The sequence below is a fragment of the Carassius gibelio genome, chromosome B12 (genome assembly GCF_023724105.1).
Source record: "Carassius gibelio isolate Cgi1373 ecotype wild population from Czech Republic chromosome B12, carGib1.2-hapl.c, whole genome shotgun sequence".
In the NCBI taxonomy this organism is placed as follows: Eukaryota; Metazoa; Chordata; class Actinopteri; order Cypriniformes; family Cyprinidae; genus Carassius; species Carassius gibelio.
The window spans coordinates 14,762,549-14,778,064 of NC_068407.1; the positions used below are offsets into that span (position 1 = coordinate 14,762,549).

Here is a 15,516-nt window from a genome sequence, read left to right on the forward strand (position 1 = left end):
ATTTTATAAGTACTATCAATCAGGCCAACCTGTTTTAATTTCTGGTAAATTTAGAAGGATTTCAGTCTTTTTTTCAAATTTCCAGTTTAATTCAATGGATTTCTTGGCATATTTTGTACTGTAGTGCTATCCAACGATTAATCACATCCAAAATAAAAGTTTTTGTTTATATATATATGTGTGTATTGTCTATATTCATTAAGTATATATAAACAGACACACACAGTATATATTTTGAAAATATGTACATGTCTGTATTTATATTAATATAATTTATATTATATATAAATATAATAAATATATAAACCATAAATGACTATCGCATCAAGCATTTTAGACTAACAATAAAACAAGAAGGAATAAACCTGACTATGTTTTAAACTGGTCACTAGTAGCAAACATTTGCTATTTGCATTGCTACTAATCATCCCTGATAGTGACAACTCATTATTTTTTGCAAATTGCACATTTTGTCACTAAATTCTACAGAGATATGGGGTTAGTAACTATTTAAACTAGTATAATTTTCAGATTTCTTATCCTTAATAAACAGTATACCATTTTTTATAGTTTTTCCTCATGAAATTGCAATTTGTTTCCAGTAACAGTTGAATAGTTGCACGTCAAAACTGGATAGAAGTAATACAAATATTAAATGAAAAAGTACTACAGTAGTTTGAATAAATTGATATAAGTAAAGTAAGTATTCATATATAATGAATAAAATACTAGTATGTAATGATAGCTGCAATGTCTCTCGTCACGTGAATTTGTAGTAAAATCGCAGATTTTTGTATGAAAAGAAAGAAATGATATAAATGATAACAGTAGCCACAACAGTAAAACAATTTCCATAATTAACACATTTATTAGATATTTACAAAATAGTTTATTGACAAATGAAGTTAGCTTTTCACATGGTAACTCAAAACCAATATAAAAACTTCTTAAGTTAGATTTTTTTTTTCAGTCAGTAATATTTCTTCATTCCCTAGGAGGCATGACCAACACCAAATGTTATATCATAAGAAATACACTTAAAATTTGTGTAGTGATACAGTTTGAGATTCATGTGATTACCTGAACACTGAAAAAAGTTAAGTTAAAATAATTTTCAGTATGGAATTACACATACTCACTCAAATCACAGACATTAGAAGATTAAGGTCATTAATGAGGAGTATTAGCAAGAAAAATTTGCATCGAATTATGTAAAATGAGATTATTTATTAAAACACAATTTAGCTCTAAAAAGCTTATAATTCAACTGTAATGGCGCTTCAGAAATTATAATTTAGGACATGCTTCCTGAAAACTGAGCAACAAACACAGTTTGGGACAGACGGAACACATTTCTGAAAGGAGAGAAAGGTTTTATACAATTTAACATTTATAGCGCAATGAAATGGACATACGCTGACATACAATCCAAGCGTTATGCTGGTTTACAAGAACAAAACCTGATAGAAAGGCAATTCAACTACATTAGATGGAGTGATCCACCCAAGAACATGGAAATGACACATCGGTTCAGAAATCGCTTACATGCTTTGCATTGGCTCAGTTTAAATCTAATGTACCGACACATGCATTCAGTCCACTGTGGCATGGGTAAAGCAATAACCCCGCAAAGAAGAAAAAGAAAACAGGATTAATGTACACAGTGACATCTGGATTTAGCATTAGCAACAAGAATACAGAGGTAAAGCCTTGTCTCTATCAGTAAAAGGCACCCCATAACACTTGAAAGTTGCTTTTGTGGGTCAGAAATGTTGGGGTGACATTGTGCATAATCCAGACAGCCAAAGACAAAATGGCACCCCACTGCATAAGGCAATTCTAAGGACTGAGCAGAGGAAGTAAAGCATGAATCAACAGACAGAAGGATCAGATGTAGAGGCAGTGTGCTTAATGTGCTGTTACAGATCTTCCCAGCAGCTAGAAGACACTTCAATGTCAGCACAGGTCTGCTGTTAAGTATGCAGTAGGTTCAGTACACTCACAATATATGACCACTTCTGACACAAAAGACACAATCCTCTAAAAGAAATTGCATTATGATAATATTCCTCATATTACCTCCTTTTAGGAGTTTTGGTCTTGCTTGAATTCATGATAAATCCACACAATGTCAGTGCCGTTAAAAATAAAGGATTAAATGTGCGTTTTAGTTAATATTTACAGTGTTGAGGAGGCAAAATGAGAAAATGAAATTGGTACAAATGTAACTGCTGACATGCTGTGTGGCTCAAAGGGAGGGAAAGGCAATACATTTTCTCTTTGAAGTGCTCTTGTTTCTGATCTTACATATTTAAACAGATTATAGTAACTTGGAATTTCTGATTCCAGCTTTAGGAGCACATGTTTAACATACATCTGGTTCTGAACAACAATCTGGAGCGTTCACAGTCAGACCCAGCTGTCCAGTTTTAATACAGAGAGGTGTTTAGGCATATGTTAAGAGATTCTTAAGTTGATACATGAGAAGAAAAAGGCAAAATATTTTCAGTAATTGATGATGTTTAAGCTGAAAATGTTTAAATGGATGAAGGCATTTGTGAGGAGGTTTGACTAAATATAGATCTTTGTTAGCTGTCTCAAATGTAAGACATCACTGCATAATGGCATGAAAATGACAAGAGATGGTTTGTGCAAATTAAAAACAAAATACATATAAAACATTACACACTACAGTGTATATACACAGGGTAAACTGTTAACACATTCAGATCAGAGAAATCTCAGAATTTTGACTGCAAAACCAAATATAAATCATTATCAGGTTAAGAAAGGACTTGCGCTACTGTATGTAGTGAACTATGAGAAATCTCCATCTGAAGAAGATACTGTTTTCCAGTAAATATAGACAATTTGGTCCCAACACTATTAGTGTCAGCTCAGGTGCATAAGTTATCTGTTCATTACACAGACCAGTTAAAAGGAGGTAAAGATATCTTGGAAACAGCTACTCAGGTCAACAATCCACTAATCATACAAGGTCCAATGAAGATAAAACAAGTCTACCTGACAACATTTAGCTAATTGTGTAAAAGGGTTAAAATATAGGCTTTATCTAATTAGAAATAAATGGTCAGAATTATGAATTTGAACTTGCGCTTTAGTGTCCAAAATGACTTTAAAACTGAAGTAGGTAACTTTTGTAAAAATGTATTCGTGAAACCTGTCATTATGTCCTGACAGTAGAATATGAGATAGAGAATCCGTAAAAAAATCAAGCTCCTCTGGCTCCTCCCAGTGGTCCTATTGCCATTTTCAGAAATTCATCCGCTCCCGGTAAGAAACAACCAATCAGAGCTGCGGTCCGTAACTTTTTTTTTGAGTTCAAGATTTACAAAATGTATATAATAAGCGAGTACACCATGAATCCATTTTCCAAACCGTTTTTTAGTCTGTCCTGAATCACTAGGGTGCACCTATAATAAGTGTTTATATTCGGACTATTTTAGATTGCCTCGGGGGTACCGCGGTGGAGTAACCCAGTACCTTTGTGATTCTTCATTGACATAAACAGAGAGAAGTAGCTCCGGTTACAATGTTCTTTCGCAAGACGCAAGCAGTTCTGTTTATTAACCGCTAGAGCGTCAAAAGTTACCGACTGCAGCTTTAAATGTAATAATATAACTTAGCATTTTTAATGTAATACAGATATTATAAATGCTTGTATGTGGGAGACCAAAGTCTCGCATAAATGGGCTGCTCTTACGCTCATCGATGCGTAAATATAAATCTGATTTGTGGTTCAAAGCATGATTTGGTTCAGAGGGGATTGGGGAAAGCAGGCCTAATACATATAATACTCACCTCCAAACCCTTTTCATATATTACAATTGTTTTCATAAAGCCCACAAACAGGGAAAAGAAGGAGTACACAATCATTAGTGTCCTAAATCATCATCCAATCAAATCATCAATACACGACAAAGGCAAAGCTGTGCTGGGATTATGGCAATGGTGACAAGGAACAGTTAGCATGAGGTGCAGCTTATCACCAGAGAAAATGGTGCACTTTTGCATCATAACCTCTTGATCACCTGCTCCTGTCACGAGCATAGAAAGGCCAGCATGTAGATGATTTGAAGGGGAACGGAATCTCGAAACATTCTTAAATGGCTTTTCCTTATTAGGGTATGTGGCTTTCCTGAAATCTTACAGCAGCTTCTGGTTTAAAGTGTCTCAGGAGTCTTCAGTCATCTTCAGTAGCTCTAGGAAGGCACCAACAGCTCCAAAATAACCCTGCAGTAAAAAAGCAGAGCATTTTATTATTTTTACATTTATTTAAATAAATGTATTCAAATGATAAATATTGTTTCATGTGACATGACGGTATTTGTTTAGGCCTAATGAGAAATCCGTGACTGATATTACAGTATATGCACTACTAGTCAAATGTTTTGTAAAAAAGAAAAATTAAGCTATAATTAAATAACTTAATTTTATTTCACACACACACACACACACACACACACACACACACATATATATATATATAGAAAAACAGTCATTTTAATTAATGCAGCTTTGGTAAGCATAAAACATAAAAAAAATCTTACCAACCCCAAACCTTTGAATATAAAATCTCTTAAGAGATGTACACAACTTTTTTTTTATTTATCTTAAATTATTTTAATTTATATAATACATTATAATTAATATTTGAAATCTGAAATCAATATTATCCATTGACAGTTCTGACGGAAGATTTTAGAACTGACACAAGGGGGAGCTAAAAATCCTGTTAATCTGAATAAAGGTCGTGCAGTGACAGCCGTTGACCATCACAGGGTAGGAAAAACGTACAAGTAGTATTTGTACCTTGTTTACTTTTAACAATATTTAAACATTTATCATTTGTTATAGACCCATAAATACCTTGCATTTAGAGCAGGAGGCCAATTCATCTGTTTTTATCATAATTTAACAGGTGCTCATTTTCATGTTACTCCCTAATATTTAGATCCTCATATTCATCTTTAGAAACACACACACACTTTTCTGGTACAGTCAATATTTTTGTATGAAAGTTAACTGGAAGCCACAACTTTTGATTTTATTGGCTGTTTAAAAACACCTAATTGTAATTTTGTTAATATTTCCACCGTTAAAAAATGTGTATTAAAACATTAATGACATGGGTGCGTTTATTGGCTGATTCCAATCATTTTAACATAACATATACTTGCTTGGCTGATATATTGATTGACCCCTATATAGAAGGTTCTGGCGCAAGTCCAAGATGGACAAACATAATTAATGCAACTGATTCCAGCATTGGCAAGGAATTACAAGTAATTGAAAAAAGACTTACTTCATGTTCTAAGAAAAGGGCTTTCAGTTGTCCGTTAGACCAGAAGTCCATGGCATAGGCTAGCAGCTTAGTTGATATTGTGTTGATCCGAAGGAAATTCCCAACAAAAACAACTCTATCGATATTCTGAAGAAAATTAAAAAACAGGCATTCAGAATAACAGCAATATTTCTCTATTTTAATTCTGAAGTAGAGAAAATAGGAAAGATCTACATTCCACTTTCTCTACCTTTACACCAGAGCATAAAAACATTTATCTATCTTGTGGCTGTTCAGTATGCTGTGATAGCCCTGTACAATGCTGCTTGATCTCCATTCCACAAGACAACACTGTAAAGAAGCCCAGAGCACACAGAGTTCAAGGTCATTTTTAGCTTCACGGACATAGTCTTTATATTATTTATTTCACAGGGTAATGGCAACTGAATTTATCTTATGTATTCTAAATAGAAATCCATTATTTTGGATGGAACTATGAATAGAAATTGCAAAAAACATTCTTAAACAGAACAGTTGAGTTTTTGCATTAAGAGAAAATGTTTTCAAACCTCGTTCACTGCACACATGCGGGCGATGGAACCAGTGTTGTTTGTGATGGTGACAAGAGTGGCCCTGGCCAGGTCCTCTTTACTTATACTGTCACGTTTCTCTTTGCACATCATATGACCAAAACTAACAAATTAAAAGGGGAAAAAACTTGCCTTTAATTACAAACATGATTACATCTTTTTACATTGAAAATGATGGCAAATCTGTCTATACCTGGATGCAACGGCAGAACCCTGGAGACCGAAGCGTTCGTAATCGCCTCCATAGATATCCTTCACTAGTTTGTCAACATTTGTGCTGTCCCCTTTAGCTGCCATCTCTAAGGCCTCCTCAAATGTCTCACAGCCAGTCAGCAAACAACACAGGCCTAGAAACGTACCACCTCCTAAACTGAATCACAACCAATGAAGCAAATGAATGGCGGTGTATTTAAAAAAATACAATAAAAGTAAAGTAATTTCTCATTTTTTCTTTGCAATTACGCTACTATAGAACTTTAAGCTCATTATTGCCATCTGTGGTTCAAACATAAAATTGCAAGTTAGTTTTGTCAGTTGCACTTTGGTAAGGACATCCTCACACATGACCTGAATAAAATAATAAAATATGGCTACAAACCAAGAATTTCTTCCTATGACTATGATTTCCTTAGTTCAAGTTAAAATGTGGCCACATTGTATTAATTTGCTCACTCATTGTAATTTAGTTGTAAAAAATAAGGCCACATTTAATTCAAAAGGGGAACAATTTAGTATGCAATTTAACTGAAATGACAAATTGGCCACGATATCTTGTACCCCCCCCCCCATCTTGCATGTCATGTGCTGGACTCCGTAGTTTGCCAATTCTCTTTTTTGTGAATAAATCATCAGGTTTGAGCAATATTTGTGGCTCTTTGATAACAAATCTGATAAATGTGATGTCTTGTTATTTAGAAGCATATCTGCTGCTGCAGTAGCCAGATCTTCTTCCTTACTAATGTACGTGATGTATACAAGCAAGGACGAAAGGCATAAATTAACCTGTTTGCTTAACTACAAGAAAGAAATAGGATGCCGGAATTCACCTGGTGCCTGTGACACGCTTGTAATCATCCTTGGAATAGACAGCCAAGATGCTAACCCCCGAGCCAATGTTTACCAGCAACATTGGAAAGGGGTTCTCCAGGCTAAATGGCCTCTTGACACAGTTTTCAGGGTCGGAGGGATTTTGGAAAAAATAACACTCGGGATGGCCATTGAACCCAACTGAGTCAACATACAGCAGACCTTGAATAAGACAGTCCAGTTCATCCAGCTTCTGCAGCTCCAAACCAGCCACCTGCGGGAAAAAGCAAATACACAATCATAAATGTGATAGCTAATGTTTGCAATTCATTGTCCTGATAACAGTAACAGGATAAGTGGCAGAAAAAGACATTGCAGTACGTCAACAAAACACTAGCCTGCAACGGATCAACATATTTTTTTCATTCAATCAAATGTAATAAATTCCAATATTACGTCGCCATTAACATACCGTTCTGAAGTCATCCTCAAACTTGTATGCGCCCCCACCCGTGGCACACAGTGTGGTGTGCAGACTGGAGAAGTTCTTGTCTCTGCCCATTTGGATGAAGCGGTGCATGTCTTGTGTGGGGAAACGAATGAAGTGCAGGTTGCCTTTCCGGCCACACATGGTGAGGTTCTTCAACTCCAGGTGAACATCTCGGATACCAGTGTTTCCATAGGCCACATTGGAAGTCAGATATCGGCGAATGCTCTTCAAGCTCTCCACTTCCTCTTGTTCTTCTTCAGCAGTTATGTCCTTGGGCTCAAAGTAAACCAACTTTACCAGGGTGCCTCCGATATCCATTCCAAACCATGGAAAAGCTGAAAAAAAATCTCAAGTTTTAGAAAGGGAAATTCTGATATTCATTCTTGACAAGCATTACTTGCATCTTTCTTTATGTTTCTGATGAATGTGTGTGTGTGAGAGAGAGATGTTTAAATTATTATAATGTATATTTTAGTGTAATAATTAAATATTTTATATATAATATTTAAATTATATTTTTTTGGTAAATATTAATGAATAAAGAATGAATATGACTGCTTTGGGTGGGTGTGTGTGGGTGTGGGGGGTATTTTCCTCTATTCACACTGCAGCTTGTGGGCCGTTTCATTGCCATGGTAACAGTGGTTTCAAAGTGATTGCCTGGCGATTCTGAGAAACATGCTGTCTACAAAATAAAAGTTACACATCAGATTCACACAATCTGTCTAAGGTACAATATCATTTCTAGGTAAAAACCATTTAGATCTCACTGACACAACCTCAGTATTTTCCATAGTAGTGAATCAGTGAAATATCTTTGCAGCGTTTCGGAGAAAAAAAGTTTCTTATGTCATGGATTAGTTTAGGGAGTCCGAGTTTATATCAGTGATGGTAATGTAGCTGGCAGATGTACATGTAGGCGAAAGGTGTGTGTACTTCTTGTCTCAGAGTGCAAAGTACTCCAGAGCCACCAGGAACCCAGTGACTTCACAGCAGTTAATGGACAAGTTACTGCAGTTTACAGCCAACAACCCAAAAATGTAATAAGCAATGGAATATATAATTAAGATACATTTATATTAATATTCAAAAACAACATCTAAAAATCAACAATGAATAACTAAATACTATAACTATAAATATCAGATTCTGGAGAGTACAATTGCTGTTACTTCAACTATTTGATGGTCATTAGACAATAAAAAGATGCAGAATAATTAATACCAACAAAACAGAATCACTATGAGTTTTTAAGTCATGTCTCTTATTGATCTAATAATATTAAGCAGGACCTTACCTGATTTCTTCACTATTAATTTCATACTTTGCAGTTGAGACAGAAAGGATAATGAAGATAGCGATATAAAACACACAGTGATCTAATCGATATGTATATATCATTCAAATGCTGCGGGCAGAAGAATAAATGTCCTCATGTCACTTGGCAGGTGTATACAGTAAATTTTATGTTAATTACACATGAACTGTAAGGTCTGCTAGTTGTATTCCCCCACGCCTTTATGTGAAACTTTCCTTTCATTGGATGAAATCGCATTTCCTTCATATCTGGCGTGTTTTGGCCACACCCTCAGATTCTGCTCTGGCCCATGAAATCCGCACAGAGAACATCACATTGATTTCACAACACTAAATAACCCGGTCTTTCAAAACAAATAAACCTCTTAATACAAGCACGTTTGAAATGTATTTCCTCTTTTTTTTTTTTTTTTATTGCGAACAATAGTCAAATAAAACACAAAAAGAAAACAAACCAACAAAAATACGGTTCACTTCCGGGACTTTACACTAAAAAGCTCATCTTTATCGTTCTTGGTACAAATATGAATACGAACGAAATGCAACATAGAAAAAAAAAAAAAATAATAATAATAATAATAATAATAAAGATTATTCGCTATAATCACTGACCAAAAAGTTAAATGGAAATTGTAAACGTACAGTGATAACCGTTATTTAACTATTGTGTAAGATAATGTCTATCAAGATTTAATTGTACAAAAGAAAAATAAATAAAAACTAAATGTTTAATGTGCTGATATAGTTTCTTTAGCAGCTTAAATTATGGATCTTTTAAAATAAACCCTACCTCTAAAATAGGCTATTTACAGTATGTTGTGATAATTGTCACTGTTCAGGTTAAGTTACAATTGAATAATTAATACGTCAAACTCTTACGCGGTCTGTTCTTCTTTCCCGAATCCATGCGTCTTCGAAGTCTGCAGCGCTTCGCAGGCGAACCATTGTTGTGTACATCCTGATGAAGATGGTGGAAATTTTCAATACCATTATGGCCACCGCTACTGTCACTAGAACCCAGACCATCTCCTTTAGATGAAATGCACTCCCCGTTATCGGACTGTAGGGTGTGAAATCCGTTTGCTAAACCGTTGGTGTAGTGCGTCGTTCCGTTTTGATCGGATGTTTCAGCATTTTCCATTATTTTAGTAAACAAATATGTACGCTCGGAAGACGGACAGAAGCGTAACGACTCGACGTTTCGAAGGCTCTTAAAAATTTACAATTGTTTTATCAGAGTTCTACATAAATGTTGAAGTGTTATAAAGAGATGAAGACGATAGACAGGTCTTTGACATCTTATTTGAGGTCACTATCGGTCATTTCTTCTTTACACACTGCATGGCTGTTTCCGAGTCAAACAGCCGGTATATGCGACGTCATTATACCTCCACGCCCTCTCGCTGAAACGTCATGTTTTAGAGCTGCCTACTTACATATGTGACCCTGGACTCCAGAAAGTCTGTTTTTATTTTATGATTGCTTCTTGTTGGTGTGAATTTATGTCTCACTTCCCTGTTTTTGTATGTTTGTACAAGTTTTTTTGCAATAAAAAAATAAATAAATAAAATAAATAATATTATGTGACCCTGGACCACAAAACTAGTCACGTGGGTCATTTTTTTATTGAGTTTTATTTATGCATCATCTGAAAGTTGATTAAATAGGCTAAGTTTTCCTTTGATGAATGGGTTTTAAGGGCATTGTAAATAAGTCAATATTTGTCTGAGAAAAACTTGAGTATGATGGTGCAAAAAAAAAAATCTAAATATTGAGAAAATCGTCTTTAAAGTTGACCAAATGAAGTTCTTATTACCAGTTCAAAATTAAGGTTTGATATATTTTCAGTAGGATATTTTCAAAATACCTTCAGGGAGCTTGATCTTCCTTAACACTCCTTAACACCCCTTCTATTTATGCTGGTGAACCAACTAATTGTCGTTCATTTCTTATTCAGTGTGAAGGATTTTTGTTTCACTTCAACCCCAGACTTACGCATTAGACAGATCTATAGTGGCTTACGTGATTTCTCATCGGCTGGACGCGCCCTTGACCGGGGCACTGCCATATGGGACTCGCACTCTTTGTGCTGTGATGATTTAAAATAATTCAAAGCCGAGATGTTAAAAGTATTGACAGATCTGTGTTTGGCAAAGAGGCTTCCCGGCAATTGGCTTCGCTGCATCAAGGCAAGAGGTCAGTTGTTGATTATTCTATTGAATTTAAGACTCTTGCAGCTACAAGTGAGTGGAACTCAGCGGCTCTGGTGGCTCATTTTTTGGATGGATTAGTGGCGGATGTTAAGGACGAGATCTACGCACGTGACCCTCCGGACCTGCTTGACAATATTATTGATCTTGCTATTCGTTTGGATTCCAATATGGAATTGAGGCGTAAAGTTTGGGAAAATACCAGCTGAATGTGGCCAGAACAGTCTGTTTCCTCCTCTGCTTTCCGAGCTCCTGAATCGTTTGACCTTGAGCCTATGCAGCTGGGGAGAATGCGTCTTACTGCTGTGGAGAAACAACGCCAACTTTTAAAGGGGCTTTGTTTATATTGTGGCGGTCATGGTCATATTGCTGCCGTCTGTCTGTTAAAAGCCAATGCCCACCAGTAAACAGGAGAATTCTGGCAGGCGGTACTTCAATTTCTTCATCAGAGGTTTCTCGTACTCTCATTCCTGCTTCAGTGTTACTGAATGGCTCGGCCATTAAATGCTCTGTGTTAATTGATTAGGGTGCGGAGGGGAATTGTGTTGATGTTGAATGGTCTCATCACTATGGCCTGCCCAGTCATTCCATTTCCTCTCCTCTCACCGTTCACTCCCTTAAATGGACAGCAGCTCATGGCAGTTACTCAGATCACTGGTCCGGTAAGTTTGATTACCTCTGGTAACCACCGGGAGGAAATAGAATTTTATTTATTTAATTCCCCTTCTGTTCCTATTGTATTAGGTCATCCTTGGCTTTCTCTCCATAACCCACATATTAACTGGGCTGAGAAATTAATTATTTCTTGGAGTTTTCGCTGTCATGCTGCTTGTCTTGTATATGCTCCGTCTTCTGTTGTTTGTTTTGTGTTGCAGGAGGAGGAGGATCCCTGGCATGTACCACGATCTGCGTGCGTTCTTCAGTCAGTCCCGAGCTGCCTCTCTTCCTCCCCATCGACCGTATGATTGTGCTATCGATCTTCTTCCCGGCACTTCTCCTCCTCGTGGACATCTTTTCTCTTTTGTCTGCACCTGAGCGGGTGGCCATGGAGAAGTATTTATCAGATTCTCTAGCAGCAGGTTTGATTCGTCCCTCTTCCTCTCCAGCAGGAGCGGGGTTCTTTTTCATGAAGAAGGATGGCTCTTTGCGCCCTTGCATTGACTATCGTGGGCTGAATGACATAACTGTTAAGAACATACCCCTGCCTATTATGTCTACAGCCTTCGAGGTCCTGCGGGGTGCAAAGTTCTTCACGAAATTGAATCTACGCAATGCTTATCATCTAGTTCGGATTAGGGAGGGGGATGAATGGAAGACAGCTTTTAACATCCCCACCGGGCATTTTGAATATCTGGTTTTACCTTTTGGGCTGTCCAATGCCCCAGCCGTTTTCCAAGCACTCATCAATGACGTGCTAAGAGATATGATTAACGATTTTGTCTTTTTGTGCCTGGATGATATTTTTATTTTTTCTCAATCATTCCACGTGCATGTCCAGCATGTCAGACGAGTGCTTCAGCGGTTGTTGGAGAATCAATTGTTTGTGAAGGCGGAGAAGTGTACTTTTCACACCCAGTCGGTTTCGTTCTTGGGGTCAATCATCTCGGTGGAGGAGATTTGCATGGACCCTGCGAAGGTTGGAGCTGTCTCTGACTTGCCGGTACCTGGCTCAAGAAAAGCTTTACAACAGTTTTTGGACTTTTCCAATTTCTATAGGCATTTTATTAGAAATTTCAGCCAGGTGGCGGCCCCTCTGACAGCATTAACCTCCACCAAATCCAAATTTTGTTGGTCTAGTTTTATTCAGGCAGCTTTTGACAATTTGAAATCCAGGTTCACTACTGCTCCTATTCGTATTTTGTCGGATCCTAGCAGACAGTTTGTGGTGGAGGTGGATGTGTCACAGGTTGGTGTCGGAGCAGTTCTTTCCCAAAAATCCCCTCATGATAATAAGTTGCATCCTTGTGCTTATTTTTCTCATTGCCTTTCTCCCTCAGAATGAAATTATGACATCGGCAACAAAGAGCTGCTGGCAGTACGATTGGCTTTGGGAGAGTGGCGTCACTGTTTGGAGGGGACGATAATTCCATTTCTGGTGTGGACTGATCATAGAAATCTGGAGTATATTCAATCGGCCAAACTGCTGAACTCCAGACAGGCTTGCTGGGCACTGTTTTTTGGATGCTTCAACTTTGTGTTGTCTTACAGAACGTGTTCTAAGAATGGCAAGCCCGACGCTCTGTCCTGGCAGTTTGATGCACCTGTTGACATGTCTCCTCCTGACACCATTTTGCCTTGGCCGTGTGGTGGGGGCCGTCACCTGGGGTGTCAAGGGTCGGGTCAGGCAAGCATTAGCTCAGGTTGAGGTGCCCATGGGGTGTCCGGCGGGTCTGTATTTTGTGCCTGATACAGTCCGCACCGCCGTCTTGCAGTGGGGTCACTCTTCTAAACTCACGTGTGATCCTGGTGTGAGGAGGTCGCTGGCAGCCTTCCGTCAGCGTTTTTAGTGGCCGGCCATGGCTGAGGAGATCTGTCGGTTCGTGGGTGCTTGTGAGGTTTGTGCTCAAAGCAAATCTTCCAATCAACTTCCCGTTGGTCTGCTTCATCCCCTCCCTATTCCTTCCCGCCCCTGGTCACATATTGCCCTGGATTTTGTTACTGGTTTCCCTCCATCCAATACGGTGGTCCTTACTGTTGTGGATCACTTTTCTAAGGCAGTTCACTTCATTCCCCTTCCTAAACTCCCTTTGGCTAGGGAGACGGCCTGGGTAGTCATTGACCACATCTTCCGGAATCATGGTCTTCCGGAGGATGTGGTCTCTGACAGTTCGTGTCCCAGTTTTGGAGGGAATTCTGTCGATAACTGGGAGCCTCTGCCAGTCTGTCCTCAGGATTCCATCCACAGACCAACGGCCAAACCGAGCATGCAAAGCAGGATTCAATTTAAATTTAAATTTAAATTTGATTTGTATAGCGCATTTACAACAGCCTCCTGGCTGACCAATGTGCTTTACATAAGAGCAAGAATATTGCACATACATAAAAAATAGAACAGACAAAAATTTAAAACCACCCATTTTAAAATTTAGCAAATTTAGCATAATAAAGTAGGTTTTAGCAAGGACTTAAAAATGGACAAGGAAGGGCCAGTCTGATCTCTAAAGGCAGGGTATTCCAGAGTCGTGGCCCAGCCACCGCAAATGCACGCTTCCTTCTATGCTTTAGCCTAACGCGAGGGACAACCAACAGAGCCTGGTCACAGGATCGTAGGCTTCTTGATGGAGTATAAGGTGTAAGAAGTTCAGATAAATAGACAGGAGCTTTGTTATGAAGGGATTTGTAAATGAAGAGGAGAATTTTAAAGTCTATTCTCTGAGAAATTGGCAACCAGTGAAGGGATCTCAGAATTGGAGTTATGTGTTCATGTTTACGACAGTTTAAAAGAAGTCTGGCTGCAGCATTTTGGACAAGCTGAAGTTGTGCAATTTGGGATTTAGATATACCACAATATAAAGAATTGCAGTAATCTAGACGCGATGTAACAAATGCATGAACAGCCATTTCTAAAGTTTTTGGAGTGAGAAAGTTTTTAATTTTAGACAGTAAACGAAGCTGATAGAAACTGGATCCAATAACAGAAGAGATATGTCTATCAAATTTTAAGTGTTGGTCAATAGTAATACCTAGGTTCGGAAAATGGATAAACTATCAAGCTCAGGGCTTATACACTGAGAGTTATCATTTGGACCGAAAACAATTACCTCGGTCTTGTCCTCGTTTAAGAAGAGGAAATTTTGGGCTAGCCATAATTTAACCTCCTCTAAACATTGGAGGAGAGAAGTGATCGCAGTGGAGCTGTTTTTCTTAAAGGGGGGGTGAAATGCTATTTCATGCATACTGAGTTTTTTACACTGTTAAAGAGTTGGATTCCCATGCTAAACATGGACAAAGTTTCAAAAATTAAGTTGTACGTTTGAAGGAGTATTTTTGTTCCCAAAATACTTCTTCCGGTTTGTCACAAGTTTCTGAAAGTTTTTTTCGAGTATGGCTCTGTGTGACGTTAGATGGAGCGGAATTTCCTTATATGGGTCCTAAGACACTTCTCCCGGAAGAGCGCGCGCTCCCGTATAGCGAGGTTGAGCACACACATTTCACTGATCAGAGCGATTTACTGATCAGAGCGAGAGCGTCGTGAAAAGTCACAAAAGAAGTGTGTTTTTGGTTGCCAGGGCAAGACAACCCTGCACAGATTACCAAAAAAAAAACAGCATTAAGGGACCAGTGGATGGAGTTTATTTTTACAGAGCATCAACGGAGTTGTGCAAGTGTTTTTGTTTGTACCCTGCATTTCGAAGATGCTTGTTCACAAGGCCCAGTTTGACAACGGATTTGAGTATTGTTTATTTCTTAAGGATGATGCAATCCCAAGGATAAAGGGTCACGATCGTGTGTTGGAACCGCAGGCGGTGAGTAAAACTGCTTCAAATATCTCTGCCTCCTTGTTAGTGCGTCCCCTCCCATGCCAGAGACCCGGGTTCGAGCCCCCGCTCGGAGCGAGTCGTTGCTGCTGCTGCTTTC

General features: G+C 38.2%; 1 protein-coding gene across 2 annotated transcripts; it reads right to left on the bottom strand.

Annotated features, from left to right (window-relative positions):
- Positions 1-848: 848 nt before the first annotated feature.
- Positions 849-10,098, bottom strand: pank1b (pantothenate kinase 1b). Of its 2 annotated transcripts, none has more exons than XM_052570995.1 (7): positions 9,608-10,098; positions 7,394-7,746; positions 6,942-7,195; positions 6,089-6,265; positions 5,875-5,998; positions 5,327-5,452; positions 849-4,254 (listed from the first exon to the last, which is right to left on the bottom strand). In XM_052570995.1, exons 1-7 carry the CDS (start codon positions 9,867-9,869, stop codon positions 4,195-4,197), a joined length of 1,356 nt encoding a protein of 451 aa, XP_052426955.1. In that variant the 5' UTR covers positions 9,870-10,098; the 3' UTR covers positions 849-4,194. The 2 variants fall into 2 exon arrangements, with proteins under 2 accessions (XP_052426955.1, XP_052426956.1); XM_052570996.1 differs by lacking the exon at positions 9,608-10,098 and adding an exon at positions 8,709-9,108.
- Between the last annotated feature and the right edge of the window lie 5,418 nt (positions 10,099-15,516).

Coding starts and splice junctions, on each gene's coding strand:
- pank1b (XM_052570995.1), bottom strand. CDS start 9,869: ATGGAAAATGCTGAAACATCCGATCAAAACGGAACGACGCACTACACC. Junction 7,196..7,393: donor TTGAGGATGACTTCAGAACG/GTATGTTAATGG, acceptor TTTTTCCCGCAG/GTGGCTGGTTTGGAGCTGCA. Junction 5,999..6,088: donor GGTTCTGCCGTTGCATCCAG/GTATAGACAGAT, acceptor TTAATTTGTTAG/TTTTGGTCATATGATGTGCA.